Source organism: Anolis carolinensis, chromosome 6 (assembly GCF_035594765.1).
Source record: "Anolis carolinensis isolate JA03-04 chromosome 6, rAnoCar3.1.pri, whole genome shotgun sequence".
Classification (NCBI taxonomy): Eukaryota; Metazoa; Chordata; class Lepidosauria; order Squamata; family Dactyloidae; genus Anolis; species Anolis carolinensis.
The window spans coordinates 107,388,277-107,404,938 of NC_085846.1; the positions used below are offsets into that span (position 1 = coordinate 107,388,277).

Below are 16,662 nucleotides of genomic sequence, written 5' to 3' on the forward strand. Positions count from 1 at the left end.
CCAGATGCCCAGCAGCGACTACACGATGGTTAAGCATATTAGGGTCCACCCAGAGAAGCAGGGAGCATTTTGCCCAGGTTGTGACCCTTCAGATGTGGAGTTCTGGCCCAGATTGCAAATTAGTTCTATGATTAGCATTCAAGGTGCATGCTCCTCTTCTCTGGCATAAATCCTGAGAAGCATAGTCATTCCTTATGACTAAGTAATTGCAGAGAGGAAACTGAGATCCATGCCAAAGCCCTCTTCTTCCTCCTCAAACACTTAAGCTCAATTCCTGATGCTAGTAGGATAAACTTGAAAGTGAGGGGGAACACAGAGAGGAAATGTAAGTTGTGCGGGAAAGTACTAATCAGAGACTTTGAATTCTTGCATCTGTATTTATGTGCAATGATCAACTCTGTAACTGATTGCCATTTCACAATTGTTCTGGCCCAATACTGAGCAATCAGAGAGGGTATAAGGGCCAGCTATTGCTCCTGTATCTCTTTGGTGACCCACATCCACGTAAAAACTATCCATGGCCAAAATCACAATGGAATTGATTGCTGTTTTTATATTTTCAAAGGTTTACAGCTAGTTACTGCAGGTCTGCACACACCTTCGGGACTTGTGATTTGCTATATTGTGACTTGGCTGAAGTTACAAGGATTTAGAGAGCCTTTGAGAATCCAGGAGGACAGTTTGTATCTAGTGAGCCAGAGTTTTTCCATATTACTTTACCCTTTAAACAGAGGTGATAAAATGGCTGAACATCTCTTTCTGCTGCAGCCTGAGCTTATGCATCTTAACTTCAGAGTACGCCCTACTATGTACGTACATTAGATTTCAGTCCCAAGTCAGCATCCAATAGATCCCAGCCTTGAGGGTGGAACTGTTTTTGCTGCCATAAACTCTACATCAGGACACTCCAGAAATGTTGAGGAAAGATGCTTCCTAGCAAATGCAGATCTGGTTTCATTTGTTTCTAGTGACTTGCTTACTTTTCTTAGAGCAACCACATTTCCTCTTATCCCTGAGATGGAAATCATATCGTTCATCAGTTGGAATACAAGTCCTAGCAGTTCTAGCCAGGGCAGCCAATGGTGGGGAATGCTGAGAGTTGCGGCCCAAAGGCAACTGGAAGGCAAGCTGATTCTCAACCTGGGAGCATTTGGGGTACTTCAAATGAATAAACAACCCATTTGGAAAAAGATGGAAGTTTTGCCTCTTTGCCAAATAAGGTTGCATTGTGTGCCTGGTTTCAGGAAACATTGGGCTCTCAAATATAAAGGGAATGTAATCATGTTTGCACAAAAAAAGCAGGAACGCATTACACATTCATCCCAAGAGTGCATACATTAGCATTTTTCAGGTGCTAGTTTTGATGTATCAGACTTACTACAGTTTAAATAGCAGTATATTAAGGGTAAAGGTTTCCCCTGATGTTAAGTCCAGTCATGTCTGACTCTGGGGGTTGGTGCTCATCTCCATTTCTAAGCCGAAGAGCTAGCGTTGTCCATAGATACCTCCAAGGTCATGTGGCCGGCATGACTGAATGGAGCGCTGTTACCTTCCCACCGGAGCGGTACCTATTTATCTACTCACATTGGCATGTTTTTGAACTGCTAGGTTAGCAGGAGCTGGGGCTAACAGTGGGCGCTCATTCCGCTCCCGGGATTTGAACCTAGCACCTTTCGGTCTGCAAGTTCAGCAGCTCAGTGCTGTAACACACTTCGCCACCATATATTACATCATATTAAAAAATCATATGATGATGGGGAAGCTATGAGTATTGATGTGCAACTTCAAAACCTCTCCTGCTCTTTGTTCTGTGCAAAGAAGGGTCTCAATACCCTAAAGGACCAGATCCTGTCTGATCACGGAAGCTAAGCATGGCCTGCTCTGGTTAATACTTGGATGGGAGAGCAGCAATGAATACTAGGTGTCATCAGTTTTATTTTACAGGAAGGAATGGTCAAAACTACAGAACATTCATGGGGTAGCCAGAAGTTCATGGGCAACTTGAAGAAACATGTGCTGTGTATATATTATTATTGGTTTTGTTCTCTGATGTTTCATATTTTATTTTGTATTGTTTTGTATCCGATTTTGCTGTAAGCCGCCCCGAGTCCCCTTCGGGGGAGATGGAGGCGGGATATAAATAAACTTCTTCTTCTTCTTCTTCTTCTTCTTCTTCTTCTTCTTCTTATTATTATTATTATTATTATTATATACACAAACAGTGTAAAGTAGGGCACATGGCTGTCCTGTTAACTACAAGAAGCCAGGTAGGCGTAGTGGTTTCAGCATTAGACTTTGTTGTTGTTTTGTAAGACAATTACCTTCAAAGGGTCCTGGCTCAGGAGGGAAATCAGGCAGAGAAACTCAGTCTTTGCCAAAAGCAAAGTTTATTTTCACCACACTGTGAGACAGCGGGACAGCCGTACATACCCCAGAGGGCTGCTGCAAACAAAGAATTTATACCCTTTGCTTATCTAAAATAGACCAATGGCTGAGGGTCTTCCTCACCTTCCACACCCACTTAGCATAAGTGATACCTGTGACCTCACTTGTTGATTTCAAGCTAACTTTTGGTCTTGGAACTTTCTGGAGAAAGGCACCAGCTCAGAGGAAGGGAGGGGCATATGTAGAGGCAAAGCTACATACCGATAGGCAATAGTTTATTATTTTCTGGCTTATGGTCCCTTCAGTTTATCCGTTCAGTCGCTTTAACTATGCAGAGCTTTCTACGGGCCGGGCAAACTTGAGTCCTCCAGGTGTTTTGGACTTCAACTCCCATCATTCCTCACTGCCTCAGGCCCCTTCCTTTTGCCCCTCAGCCGCTTAAGCGGCTGAGGGGCAAAAGGAAAGGGCCTGAGGCTGTGAGGAATGGTGGGAGTTGAAGTCCAAAACACCTGGAGGACTCAAGTTTGCCTAGACCTGCTCTATAGCAAGACATAATAACTCCACCAGGAATCCCAGAACTGTTTCAAGCCGGCAATTAGAACTATAACTGGACATTGATTCATGTATCTTTCAAAGCTAAACAACCCCCTTCCATTCCCGCCCAAAAATCCCACTCACCTCATACATCACTCCCAGAAGCCTGCCTCTCATGGTGATTGGTGGGCGAGGCAACGAAGGAAAAAAAAGCGAAGAAAGAGGAGGAGGAGCAGCAGCAAAGAAGTAGTAAAAGCCGGAGGAGGAGGACGAAGAGGAGGAGTGGGAGTGGAAGCTGGTTGCACCGACACGCGCGAGCCTTCGCCAGCCAAGGGAAAGAAAGCTGTGCCCCGAGGCTGAACTTCCCCAGGGAGGAGCGGCAAAGCGAGTCCCGCGTGGGATCCGTGGAGCGTCCGCATGTCCCCGCCGCGGGATCGCCGCGGTTTAGGACGCCTACGGGACCCTGCGCCCCCGTCGCGCGTGGGAAGGAGATGCCGAGCTCTTCGCTCCTCTTCTTCTCCACCTGCTGCTGGTGGATTTGTGGGCTGGTGAGTAAAATAAATACCTCTTTCCTTGAGTGCATCTACAATGTTGAGTTAATACAGTTTGACCCTGCTTTAATTGTCTTCTCCTGGGTATCTATCTTATTATAGTATAATAATATTATTACAGTAGAGTCTCACTTATCCAACGTTCTGGATTATCCAACGCATTTTTGTAGTCAATGTTTTCAATGCATTGTGATATTTTGGTGCTACATTCGTAAATATAAAAACAAGCAGTAGAACAAATTAAATCAAACAACAATAAAACAAGTTATAAAAACACATACAATACATCATGATAAAATCATGGATAAAATCTGTAGGAAACTGGGCTAAAGTGCTAATTATGTTGATGATCCAAGCCTCGCTTATCCAAGCTTCTGGATTATCCAAGCCATTTTTGTAGTCAATGTTTTCAATGCATTGTGATATTTTGGTGCTAAATTCGTAAATATAGTAATTACAACATAGCATTACTGTGCATTGAACTACTTTTTCTGTCAGATTTGTTGTACAACATGATGTTTTGGTGCTTAATTTGTAAAATCATAACCTATTTTGATGTTTAATAGGCTTTTGCCACTTGTAAGCCGCCCTGAGTCCCCTCGGGTGAGAAGGGCGGGGTATAAATAATTGAAATAAATAAATAAATAATTTTTTCTTAATCTCACCTTATTATCCCACATATTCGATTATCCAACGTTCTGCCGGCCCGTTTTTGTTGGATAAGTGAGACTCTACTGTATTCATCTTTGGGATATAGAGATAGATAGTCTCTGTGTGTGTGTACCTCAAAGATCCTGTGTGATTTTGGAAGCTAAGCAGGGTCAGCCCTGGTTAGAATTTGGATGGGAGACACTCAGTATAGACGAGGTGTGGTTGGCTATACTTCGGACTACAGTAGAGTCTCAATTATCCAACATAAACGGCTGACAGAACGTTGGATAAGTGAATATCTTGGATAATAAGGAGAGATTAAGGAAAAGCCTATTAAATATCAAATTGGGTTATGATTTTACAAATTAAGCACCAAAACATCATGTTATACAACAAATTTGACAGAAAAAAGTAGTTCAATACGCAGTAATGTTATGTTGTAATTTATTTACGAATTTAGCACCAAAATATCACGATATATTGAAAACATTGACTACAAAAATGCCTTGGATAACCCAGAACCTTGGATAAGTGAGTCTTGGATAAGTGAGACTCTACTGTAATAATATTATTATTTGTCTTTGGGATATAAAGATAGATAGATTGACTCTGTGTGTGTGTACCTCAAAGATCCTGTGTGATTTTGGAAGCTAAGCAGGGTCAGCCCTGGTTAGGATTTGGATGGGAGGCACTCAATGTAGACCAGGTGCGGTTGGCTATATTTCGGACTACTTCTAAGTATGCTTTTCCAATGAATATCAGTTGCTACAGGGTATATTAACTTTCCTTGCTTAGTTTATTTGCAATCTATCTCACAACCTCTGAGGATAACTGCCATAGATGTGGGCGAAACGTCAGGAGGGAATACCTTTGGAACATGGCCATACAGCCCGGAAAACACACACCACAACCCTGCTATATGGTATATCTCAGAGGAAGGAACTGAGAAAATCATCTCTGGCTCTCCCTTGCTTAAGAAAATCCAATGAAATTAATGGGGATAAGGCAATAGGCAACTTGAAGATACACACTGAAGGCCATGCCAGCTTGTAGTGTTTGTATTGCCTTTTGGGACAGAGAGCAAACCTCATCAAATCTAAGACAAGAGTAAACCCGAATGGGTTTCCCTGTTGCGAGGGTTTTAGTGATGGAGCGTCTGATGCTGGTGTGTGTTGATGACAACAGGCAGAGGGCACAAAGTTCATACATTTATGTGTGAATGTACAACTGAAATTTTAGCGCATATCTACAGCTTCATATTTGACCTCAGTCGAGATTTGCTATTTCGATTTTGCTCACCTGTCTTCAAACAGCAGAGAAACACAATTTGACCTAAATCTTATTTTGACCAGAGTAGATCCTTATAAAGCTGACAGATCCTGCCTGTTCTTGGGAGCTAAGCAGGGTCAACCCTGGTTGGTACTTGTGTGGGAGACCACAAACAAATACCTGGTGAAGTAGGGTATACTTCAGAGGAAGGAACTGGCAAGACCAATGTGCCTAAGAAAACCCTATGAAAATCATGGGGTCATCATAAGTCAATAGGTGACTTGAAGACACATACATACTCAGGGAGAAGACCCATTGAATCAAATAATCCTAGAGTTGAAAGAGACCCCATGGGCCATCCAGTCCAACCCCCTGCCAAGAAGCAGGAAAATCTCATTCAAACCACCCCCGATAGATGGCCATCCAGACTCTGTTTAAAAGCCTCCAAAGAAGGAGCCTCCACCACACTCTGGGGCAGAGAGTTCCACTGCTGAACAGCGCTCACAGTTAGGAAGTTTGTCCTCATGTTCAGGTGGAATCTCCTTTCCTATAGTGTGAAGCCATTGTTGCTCATCATAGTGTCCAGGGCAGCAGAAAAAAGCCTGCTCCCTCCTCCCTATGACTTCTTGTCACATCTTTATCCATGGTCTTCATCATATCTCCTCTTAGCGCTCTTTTCTGCAGGCTAAACATGCCCAGCTCTTTAAGCCGTTCCTCATAGGGCTTGTTCTCCAGACCCTTGATCATTTTAGTCGCCCTACTCTGGACACATTCCAGCTTGTCAACATCTCCCTTCAATTGCAGTGCCCAGAATTGGACACAGTATTCCGAGTGTGGTCTGACCAAGGTAGAATATAAAGGTAGCATGACTTCCCTGGATCTAGACACTAGACTCCTATTGCTGCAGGTCAAAATCCCATTGGCTTTTTAGATTTAATTACATGTTGTTTTCCCACTGAGTGAGCTTATCCCCGCAGGGTGCCTGTTTTGTGCTTCTGGTTTTCCGTAGGACAAATCCATTAAAACTTTTGAGTTAGAGATGGAGTGAGGGGACCTCCAAATATTGGTGAACTGTATCTTCAATCGTCCTTGCTCAAAGACTATGCTTCCTAGGGCCAACTAAAGTTTATGTCCAGACACTGCTGGGCTGTGCTTCCCATCAGCCCTGACCATTACTTCTGTTGGCTAGGACCAATTAACATTGCAATCTTTTTAAATATAATTTTTATTGCTAAGGCGTAATAATAATAATAATAATAATAATATACTTGGGGGCCCCTGGTGGCACAGTGTGTTAAAGCACTGAGCTGCTGAACTTGCGGACCAAAAGGTCCTAGGTTCAAATCCTGGGAGCGGAATGAGTGCCCTCTGAGAGCCCCAGCTCCTGCCAACCTAGCAGTTTGAAAACATACAAATGTGAGTAGATCAATAGGTACCGCTCTGGCGGGAAGGTAACGGCGTTCCATGCCGTCATGCCGGCCACATGACCTTGGAAGTGTCTACGGACAACGCTGGCTCTTTGGCTTAGAAATGGAGAGGAGCACCAACCCCCAGAGTCGGACACAACTGGGCTTAACGTCAGGGGAAAAACTTTACCTTTACCTAATAATATACTTTATATTCCACTCTATCTCCCTGAGGGGACTCAGAGCGGATTGCAGGGTACATATATGGCAAACATTCAATGCCATTATACAATTTAACAAAGACGGACAGTACATAAGAAATAGGGAAAGGATATAGGAATGGATAGAGTAAGGACTTTTAAAAACATCTTATATTGAAAGTATCTTTAGGATCCTCATCCGTGTGATATTAGATGATCATCAATCTAAAGTACATGGGGGCTACACTCCAGATGTTGTTGGAGTTGCAGCCAAACACCATCCGGAGAGCTAACTGTTTCGCTACCTTTCCAAGGAGGACAGCCTAATTTGTTATAAATCTAAACCATGGTTTTAAAAATAGGCATCTTGCTTGATTAATTTGGGAATTGAGTGGATGGGAAGGAAGGAGATTAATTGGAATAACTATATGATTTAACAGACAAGAGTGGCACAGTGGGTTAAAGCCTTGTAACTTGAAGTTTGGGTTGCTTACCTGAAGGCTGCTGGTTCAAATCCAATCCGAGGAGAGTGCGGATGAGCTCCCTCTGTCAGCTCCAGCTCCATGCGGGGACATGAGAGAAGCCTCCCACAAGGATGGTAAAAACATCAAAACATCCGGGCGTCCCCTGGGCAACGTCCTTGCAGATGGCCAATTCTCTCATACCAGAAGCGACTTGCAGTTTCTCAAGTTGCTCCTGATACACACACACACACACACAGAGACAAAGGTCATCTGTGTAGGGAGACTGACTGAAAAATTGACCCACTTTTGGTTGCTTGGAAAGGAATTGACCAAGATTCTATAGACTGGAATTGTAGGAAGAAGAGGAGTTTATTGCACCCTTTGTAGAATCTTGTCTTGTAGAATCATGCATGATATCACCCAGAATTAATCTAAGCTATTTCCCCAGTGCTGTTAATTTCTGGAAAGTTTGAGGAAGGTCAATACAAAACAGAGAACCAATTAATTAACTTTATGTCACCACCGAAGAAATGCTCCCTGTGGCCATGCCTCCGGCATCAGTCATACTTGCACGTTGGCTTTTCCCCAGACCACATATATTATGGGTTGCATACTCAAGATTATTTACAACAGGACATCTCAGACATCCCCACATCATACATACCTTTTCTATTTCTCATCAAATAGTTTTAAAAATGGTAAATGTCTGGTGTTCTCCCAACTCTTTCAATGCCAATTTTTAGTTGGGAACAAAACTTCTGTTTTGCGAATGTACGGTAATTATGAATATGAAAAGAAAATATATCCATTGGTTTGGATCAAGGATTCTGAACTATATACAGTAGTAAGAGAAAGGCAATGCTATGTAAAGTTTATGTTTTCTTCATGGTGCTGTGAATGTATGATTGGTTTAGTTGCTTCCTCAAATCAAGTAAACAAAAAAAAAACATTAAGCTTATTTAAGAGCCTTTTCAAAACTCATAATTATAGCACTATGATACTGAGCTGTGGTGGCACAGTGGGTTAAACCCTTGTGCTGGCTGTACTGCTGACCTGAAGGTTGGGTTGCTGACTTGAAGGTTGCCAGTTCAAATCTACGAGACGGGTGAGCTCCCATATGTCAGCTCTAGCTTGCAGTGACATGAGAGAAGCCTCCCAGCTGGTTGGTAACACATCCGGGCGTCCCTGTAAACGGCCAATTCTCTCACACCAGAAGTGACTTGTAGTATGTTCTGAAGTTACTTCTGACATGATTAAAAAAGCACTACGATGGCACTTCAGCTGACGTGGCTGCATATTATGGAATCCTGGGATTTGTAGTTTGATAATGCACTTGGGCTGTCTGTGGCTGAAAACCTCAATATGAGTGTGCCTGTATTTTTCTTCAAGCTATCTGTCAGTTTTTGAGTGAACACCCTTCCTAAATCCTTTTCTCTAAACTGTAAATCTCAGAAGTTCAGAGGATGTTGCCATGAGAGTTAAAATGGAATCATAGTACTATCACTGTGTAATGTGAACAGACCCTTGTTGTGCATGGAATCAGAATACGTATGGTTAGATTATATCACTTCAGGTTACATATTAGAGTTAAATTATTGAGTCCTATTCCATACGTAATATTCCCTGAAATGAGAGAGAGAAAAGCTAGAATTTCAGAGAGCGTGATCCTATCCCAATCAACTCCTTGCTGTGATGGTTTTCTAGTGGCAGGGGAAGCTCGGTTTCCATTGAAAGGAAATTCAGACATGGTCTCCCTCTATGTGTAGCATAAAATGTGTTGCGTGCTTTTACCTCGTTTTGGACTTATGGCAACCCTGTCACTAGGCTTTCTTAGCAGGAGTTCTTCAGAGTGGGTTTGCCTTTGTTTTCCTGTAAGGCTGAGAGAGAGTGACTTACGCAAGATCACACAGTGGGTTTCCATGACTGAGAATGGATTCAAATCCTGGTCTCCAGAATTGTATTCCAAGGTTCAAACAATTAAACCACATTGGCTTGCAGGGTAGCATAACTTTGTTATAAAATAAAATAAAATACGTAGTTTTCAACTTTGTTTTCTTATCTAAGTAAACCTGGACTTTCCCAAAAAGAAAAAGCAACCTGAAATGTCCCAAATGGAAGGATAGCTGGTCAACTTTAGCATTGCATTCTACTAAAGGCAGTCCCCGAGTAACAAACGTCTGACTAACAAACAACTCAGAGTTCAGAATGGGGGTGAGACAACAGGAAATGAGAGAAATCTGCCCCTAGGAAGGGAAATTCGTTCCTGAAAAGGTTATCATGGGGGAAAGGTGTCTCAACGGAAGCTCTATCACCAATCCTATTTCCACAGCAAGCCAAATTTTTCAAAATCCAATTCTCACAGGGACAGAAAGTGGGGGGAAATTTTCTGAACAGAGGCACAGACAGAAAAACAACTGGGGACTGACTGTAGTTTGAATTCATAACTCGTAACTCAGGGACTGTCTGTACTTTGGTTTTGATGCCAGCTATCAAAAAGCAGTAGGGAAACAGCTACGGATATCTGCCTTGATGTTGATAATGAGAGTGGGACACTATGAGAATTTTCCAAAACATTTAGTCCAGCTCAAACAACTCATAATTATACTTGGACCCATTAGTGGCAGTATTTGATGTCTCAGGTCCCATTGCGGACTGGGTTATTGTGTAATCTTTAAAGGAGCTGTCTAAGGTCCTGGACCTAATTGAGGAATAGGATTCAGCACTTTAGACAGATACCTTTAAAGTTTGGACAAGAACCTAGAATGCATTCCTCACATCTACTGAAATGGAAGTCACCAGATGCCACTGAGTACTAGCATTAAAAATACTGTCGGGACAAAAAGTTAGTAATTGTTAGTCACTTGCTTCAGATACAGAATTAGTTCGTCTTTTTTAACGATGCAGAGAAGCTAAAGTTGAAAGCAGAAAAAGTGTGTGTTTTTTTAACTCCTTGCTTATCTCTATTGCTTCATTGTGTCTCATGCAACAACCTTCCTTTTTCAAAAAGGTTTTTGTACAATTTATTTCATAACCTCCCCCCAATATATCAAGTAGATGTTTGACAGAAATCTATGTGGCTGATACGCATGTGGAAGCATCACAGAAATAAATCAGTCAGTTTCCTCAAGTCTAATGCAAGAATAAGGGCCTTGGAAAGTGGGACATCATATTTCCTCCTTTTCTTGGCCAAAACATCTGGGGACCCACAGGTTGAAAACCACTGATCTAAAGGCTCATGCTCAACAAGACCAACCTTACCATTGGGCGGAGCAGTTCATCTATCTCAAGCAACTGGTGTTGATAGCAAGGGTCAAGCTTCTTGCAGCAAAATATCTGACCTTCAGCTTCAGCTATTCATTGTTAAGACACTTTTGTTGACCACAGTTATGCTTGCTGGCGAAAGATCAGAGCCAATCTCTCCAAATGTTTTGGGCTGTAGCAGCCGTGTGGCTGTCTTAAGCCTTAGCCCAGATTCAGCTTAGCCATAGCTCTTTGTGATTTCAGTCTGCACTTGAAAAGAGCCATCCATCCAAGGTGTTGAAACCTATGCCCAAAATCAATCTAACCCCTTGGGTATCATTTTTAAAGTTTGGACTAAACTCCCGAATAAATTCACTAGTGGAACTTTGTTCCCACAAAGCAACAGTGAGCACGAGAAAGGAACTCTCGACAGAGCAAACAATAACTGAATCAGTTACTATTCTTAAATAAATAAACAAATAAATAAATACAATTCCTCCTCCTACTTAATAATACAATGTTTCATTTCCTTTGGTCTATCTGGCAGTTCCTGGCACAGTCAGAAGGGAATGCATCCCTAAATCATTCCTGATGTTTTGAAACCGCGGTGGGGCAATGGGTTAAACTCTTATGCTGGCTGAACTGCTGACCTAAAAGATCTAAAGGTCAGCAGTTTGAATCCACGAGACGGGGTGAGCTCCTGTCTGTCAGCCTCAGCTTCCCATGCAGGGACATGAGAGAAGTCTTTCACAGGATGGTAACACATCTGGTCATCCCATGGGAAACACCTCTGTAGACTGCCGATTCTCTCACACTAGAAGTGGCATGCAGGATATTCTCAATTTGCTTCTGACACGATAAAAAACAACAACATGCATATATGGTGATCCTGCCACCACACAAGGCACTGTGGTCAAACTCAAAATAATGTAGGAGAGCATTCACTAGATCACCAGATTATACCTTTTGAAAATGAAATGTAGCAGTGGATTGGAAGAGTCGACCAGTCTGCTCAGAGCAGCAATACTAAAGCAGAGGTTTCATTTTCATCTTTTTTAAAAATTACTTTTTGAGGTTGAAATGTCCAGAATCCCCTGGCTCTGCTGGCTGGGGATCGTGGGATCTAAAACCTGAAAATAACTTCCCTGCCTCTCAGCATTTTTCTATATACTTTTTGCTGCTCCTGAAAATGGTGACAAGGGAGGGATATTTCTGTCAGAAAAATGCTGATGAAGGAATGGTTCAACATCCCCCGCCCAATATAAATGTGTAGCTTAAGCTTTAATAAAACTTTGTTTCTACTGAAGATTAGGGCTGAGGGAGGAAGAAATAGTTGAAAAGAAAAATAATGTAGTTCTATTTTTGACAAGGATTGAAATGTAAGATCAAGATGGGATCATAGTGTAAAACCTTGTTGAGGGGGAATATTTCAAATGTGGAAGGAACTGGCATTTTTTTTCAGACAGAATGAGATTTCTTAATGGCAAATAGGTGTGAGAGAGTAAAAGTCACCAGTAAAAATGGAAAAGTATAGACAGACGGATAAGGCGTTACATCTTTCCAAATGCTTATGTGGTGGGTGGAGGAACAGGTTAAAAACAGGCAACATCTGGAAAGGATAAAGTGAAAATCATCATTGATCCCATTTCTGATGTTCTGAGGATACATCCTGCACGAAAAAACAAACAATTTATGAGTCCTTTTTGTATTGGTGGCATGTACAATAGTGGTAAAACATGTTAAAGCCCTTACTAGGGTAATCTCAATAACATATGTGTCAAACACAAGGCCAGCGGGCCAAATCCAGGCTGCCATGTCATTTTATGTGGTCCTCCAGATGCTGGACTAAAACTCCTATATTCCTCATCATTAGACATCATGACTGGAGCTGATGGGAGTTCCAGTGGGCTTCAGTTTGTTCTGTTTAGTTAGGATTGCGGAGTTTGAATTTAGATACAAGGTTTCGGAATGTAATGATGTCTGACATTAAAATGTCCTTAACCTTTCCCCAACATCAGAACCACAAGTGCTGTTGCGTTGCAATTCCCATTAACCCCATCTTGCATGGCGAATAATCAAAAGTGATGGGAGTTGTGATTCAATAACATCTGGTGATGCAAATTGGGTAAAAACTAAAGATCACTGCAACTACGATGTTATATACAGTAGAGTCTCACTTATCCAAGCCTCGCTTATCCAAGCCTCTGGATAATCCAAGCCATTTTTGTAGTCAATGTTTTCAATATATCATGATATTTTGGTGCTAAATTCGTAAATACAGTAATTACAACGTAACATTACTGCGTATTGAACTACTTTTTCTGTCAAATTTGTTGTCTAACATGATGTTTTGGTGCTTAATTTGTAAAATCATAACCTAATTTGATGTTTAATAGGCTTTTCCTTAACCTCTCCTTATTATCCAAGTTAGTCGCTTATCCAAGCTTCTGCTGGCCCGTTTAGCTTGGATAAGTGAGACTCTACTGTATCTGTTTTTCTTTCTGAAATTTACCTCTTGGCTTATACTGGAGTCAATGTTTTCCCAGTTTTCTTGTAGTAAAATTAGGTGCCTTGGCTTATATTCGGGTCGGCTTATACTTGAGTATATATGGTAGTTGGCCCTCTGTACCTTGGATTCTCCATCCATGGATTCAATGGCCCTTTGAAGACAACCATAAGGTTGATGGTGCCCTCCATGAAATTGGCTTTGACACCCCTGCTCTAGAAGAACACCCTCACAGTTTCCAAAAGTGGCCGTGTTGACCGTAAACAATGAGAGGAAGGAACAGAATCTTGCCTTCCCATTAGGGTCAAGCAAAAGCAAAGTGCTGCAGGCTCTCCAAACCTGTTTGTTCTTCCCCATCAGTAACTTTTCTAATCTTGACCCAATTTTTAATCTGTAAAATGTTGGAGGGTATAATGGATTTTTCTCCCTCCTTCTCCCTATCCACCGAGAGGGACATCTCCAAAATCCGATGGCCCCCAGGACACCTTCCCTCACGGATCAAAGAATTATGCCTAAAAGTAGATAATGTGAATCACTGCATTTCTGCTTAATTCATGCATCCAGTTGGGAACAGATTGATGGATTTGACAGTCATTCTCTGTTCTGTCAGGAACCACCTGTTATTAACTCAACTTGATAAATGTGCCTCCTAAAAATGTTAGTTTACTGTCAGATTGTTTTGTCTCTGAGAGTGATTTTAGTCCTATCGAATCTTAATAATGACAATTTAATTAATGATGCCCCATGGCTTCTAGCACCAGCCTTTACCCCCTACTTACTGAAATGACTGTTTCGTAAATATGTGAAAGGAAAGGTCTCCAAATCCCTAAACTCAGTACAGTGAACTCAGCCTCGGGGTAATGTTAGATCACACAGTGCCTCAAGGCATCCTGTTTCCTCATATGTGCAGAAGAATTAAACTGGTTCATTTGCTAGGAAACAAATGCTCTTACACAATATGACATGCAAGGAATATTCAGAAAGGGAGCATAATACACATCATGTAATAGTCATTGGCCATAGCTGATACCTAGCTGGAGAGAATCTTTGCAGAATCACTGTTTAGAGAAGATTGAAATATTTGAACCAGAAAGGGTTCTAAAGGAAAAAGAGATGTTTTAGCCTCTTTTTCAGCAAACAGTTGCATTAGGATTTGCAGTTCACTGGTAGTGTACAAAATAATGTTTATTCCGGGGCTTCTATTATAATTAGTCATAAGAGGGACTGAGCCATCCATTTCAAATTGGTTAATAAAGACGCATACCTGGAGGAAGATGATAGTGTTAGGAATTGTCTGCATCCTTTCTCCCAGCCAAGCATTTAGGGAAAAATCAGCAAGAATGGAGACTATGGCCAAATGCAATGGGTGTTGTAGTCCAACAATATCTGGAGTTTGCATCCAGGGTATATGGCAAGTAGAAATGAGAAATCTGTGGTCCTTTAGATGTTTATTTTTTTTATTGTGTCAGAAGCGACTTGAGAACATACTGCAAGTTGCTACTGGTGTGAGAGAATTGGCAGTCTACAGAGGCGTTGCCCAGGGGACAACTGGATGTGTTAGCTGGGAAGCTTCTCTCATGTCCCTGCAAGCTAGAGCTGACAGACGGGAGCTCACCCCATCTTGCAGATTCAAACTGGCAACCTTCAGGTCAGCAGTTCAGCTGGCAGAAGGGTTTAACCCATTGCCCCATTGCGGCTCTTCTTTAGATATTCATCTCCAGCCTTGGATGTCGTCTGGCCTGTGGAAGTTCCCCATGCAAGGTGAAGTTTCTGTCCCTGTTTCTGATTATGATAAACATGCTATTTAGAGCCTGGAAAGATTTTTAATTGAGATTAGTTCTAGTCTTTTGCTCACTTAATGTTTTGCATAGAATGGGACCTCTGACTTGCAGACTGGAATAAATATTCATCTCAATTGGAACTCTGGTTGCAGACTGGGAAGGTTTTGTATGTAGCAGGAACTTCAGGGACCCATTGATACGGTTGCAATTTTAGAGACATTTCTCTGAAGCTGGATTTACACTGCCCTGTATCCCAGAATCTTATCCCAAATTAAAGCAGAAAATCTGGAATCAGATCCCAGAATATAGAGCAGTGTAGACCCAGCCTCAGAGAGTAAAAGTTTTTTTAAAACCAAAGATGTTTACATCTGTGTAGACAGGTCATGTTGTGGACTTGGAGTATGTCAGTGGTGTCTTGCTATTATCACCTGGAGTTGCATTGTTCTCTTAGAAACATTTATGGTGGGAATCAATTCTAAGACTATTGCACAGGAGAACATGTTTTCACTGATTCAGCTGGTAGACATGCTGAACAACAATGCCTGATTTGAAGCTGAGCTTTTCAGACTGCGGCGTGCTGAAAATGTGATAAAATGTAGCATGGTACCTAAGAGGATATATCTGTGAACCAGAAAGCCTTTGATTTTCCTCTTAACTTTACTACGAATTCCCACTGTGGTTTTAGGCAAGCCATTCTCTCTATTTTAACTGGATCTTTTCAAATATAACACTGAAGGGAGGGGGGAGAAATAAAAGGCAAAGAATATGCATGTGGGTTAGACATATATAATAATATAAATAGATTGTGTTGAACCCGATATCTTTTTGTTGATGCCTGTACAATATACATTGTTGGGTACTGTTCTATTATCTCGGCTGGGACTAAAAGGGGGAGCTTTAGAAAGAAGGATGGTCCATTTTATGGGGGTGGAGAGTGGGTCGGCTGTTCAAATCCGGGAGTGGGGTGAGCTCCTGCTGTTAGCCCCAGCTTCTGCCAACCTAGCAGTTCGAAAACATGCGAATGTGAGTAGATAAATAGGTACCGCTCAGGCGGGAAGGTAACAGTGCTCCATGCAGTCATGCCTGCCACATGACCTTGGAGGCGTCTATGGACAACTCCGGGTCTTCAGCTTAGAAATGGAAATTAGCACCAACCCTCAGAGTCGGACACGACTAGACTTAATGTCAGGGGAAAACCTTTACCTACCCATTAATGCATCTTCTGACTCTTAAAGATAGGTCATGAACTTTTCCAACCCAGGAGTTTAACTCTTTTTAAAAAACTACAGCGAAGGTACTAGGATCCAACCACAGTTGACTATTAGATAACATGAAAGCATGTGAATATAATCTTAAAATAGATATGCATCTACAAATGACAAAGATTTTCCAATAGAAAATCAATGCACTCATAACACCTCTAACCACAAATATCAGAATAATGATTGAGCCTCCCTACGTCATATATATCAGAGGAGCATTTTCATTGTGCAACCCATTATCTCCTCAACTTGTTCTGTCAGAACAATCTCCATTCAAATGGAAAACAGCTCTTTATTATGTGCTGTCGAAGGCTTTCATGGCCATGTTCCAGGAGCATTCTCTCCTGATGTTTTGCCCACATCTATGGCATGCACCCTCAGTGGTTGTGCTTGGAACAGATTCTCTCTGTAGA

At 41.8% G+C, this 16,662-nt stretch overlaps 1 protein-coding gene across 2 annotated transcripts in view; it reads left to right on the forward strand.

Annotated features, from left to right (window-relative positions):
* The first annotated feature begins 3,105 nt into the window (after positions 1-3,105).
* Positions 3,106-16,662, forward strand: part of vipr2 (vasoactive intestinal peptide receptor 2) — a 55,473-nt gene continuing 41,916 nt past the window's right edge. The window contains exon 1 of one of the 2 annotated variants that reach the window (XM_062957568.1): positions 3,106-3,467. In XM_062957568.1, the coding sequence (XP_062813638.1) occupies positions 3,411-3,467 (57 nt within the window). In that variant the 5' untranslated portion in view covers positions 3,106-3,410. The remainder of the gene's footprint in view (positions 3,468-16,662) is intronic. The other variant, XR_009999724.1, reaches the window with a different exon arrangement.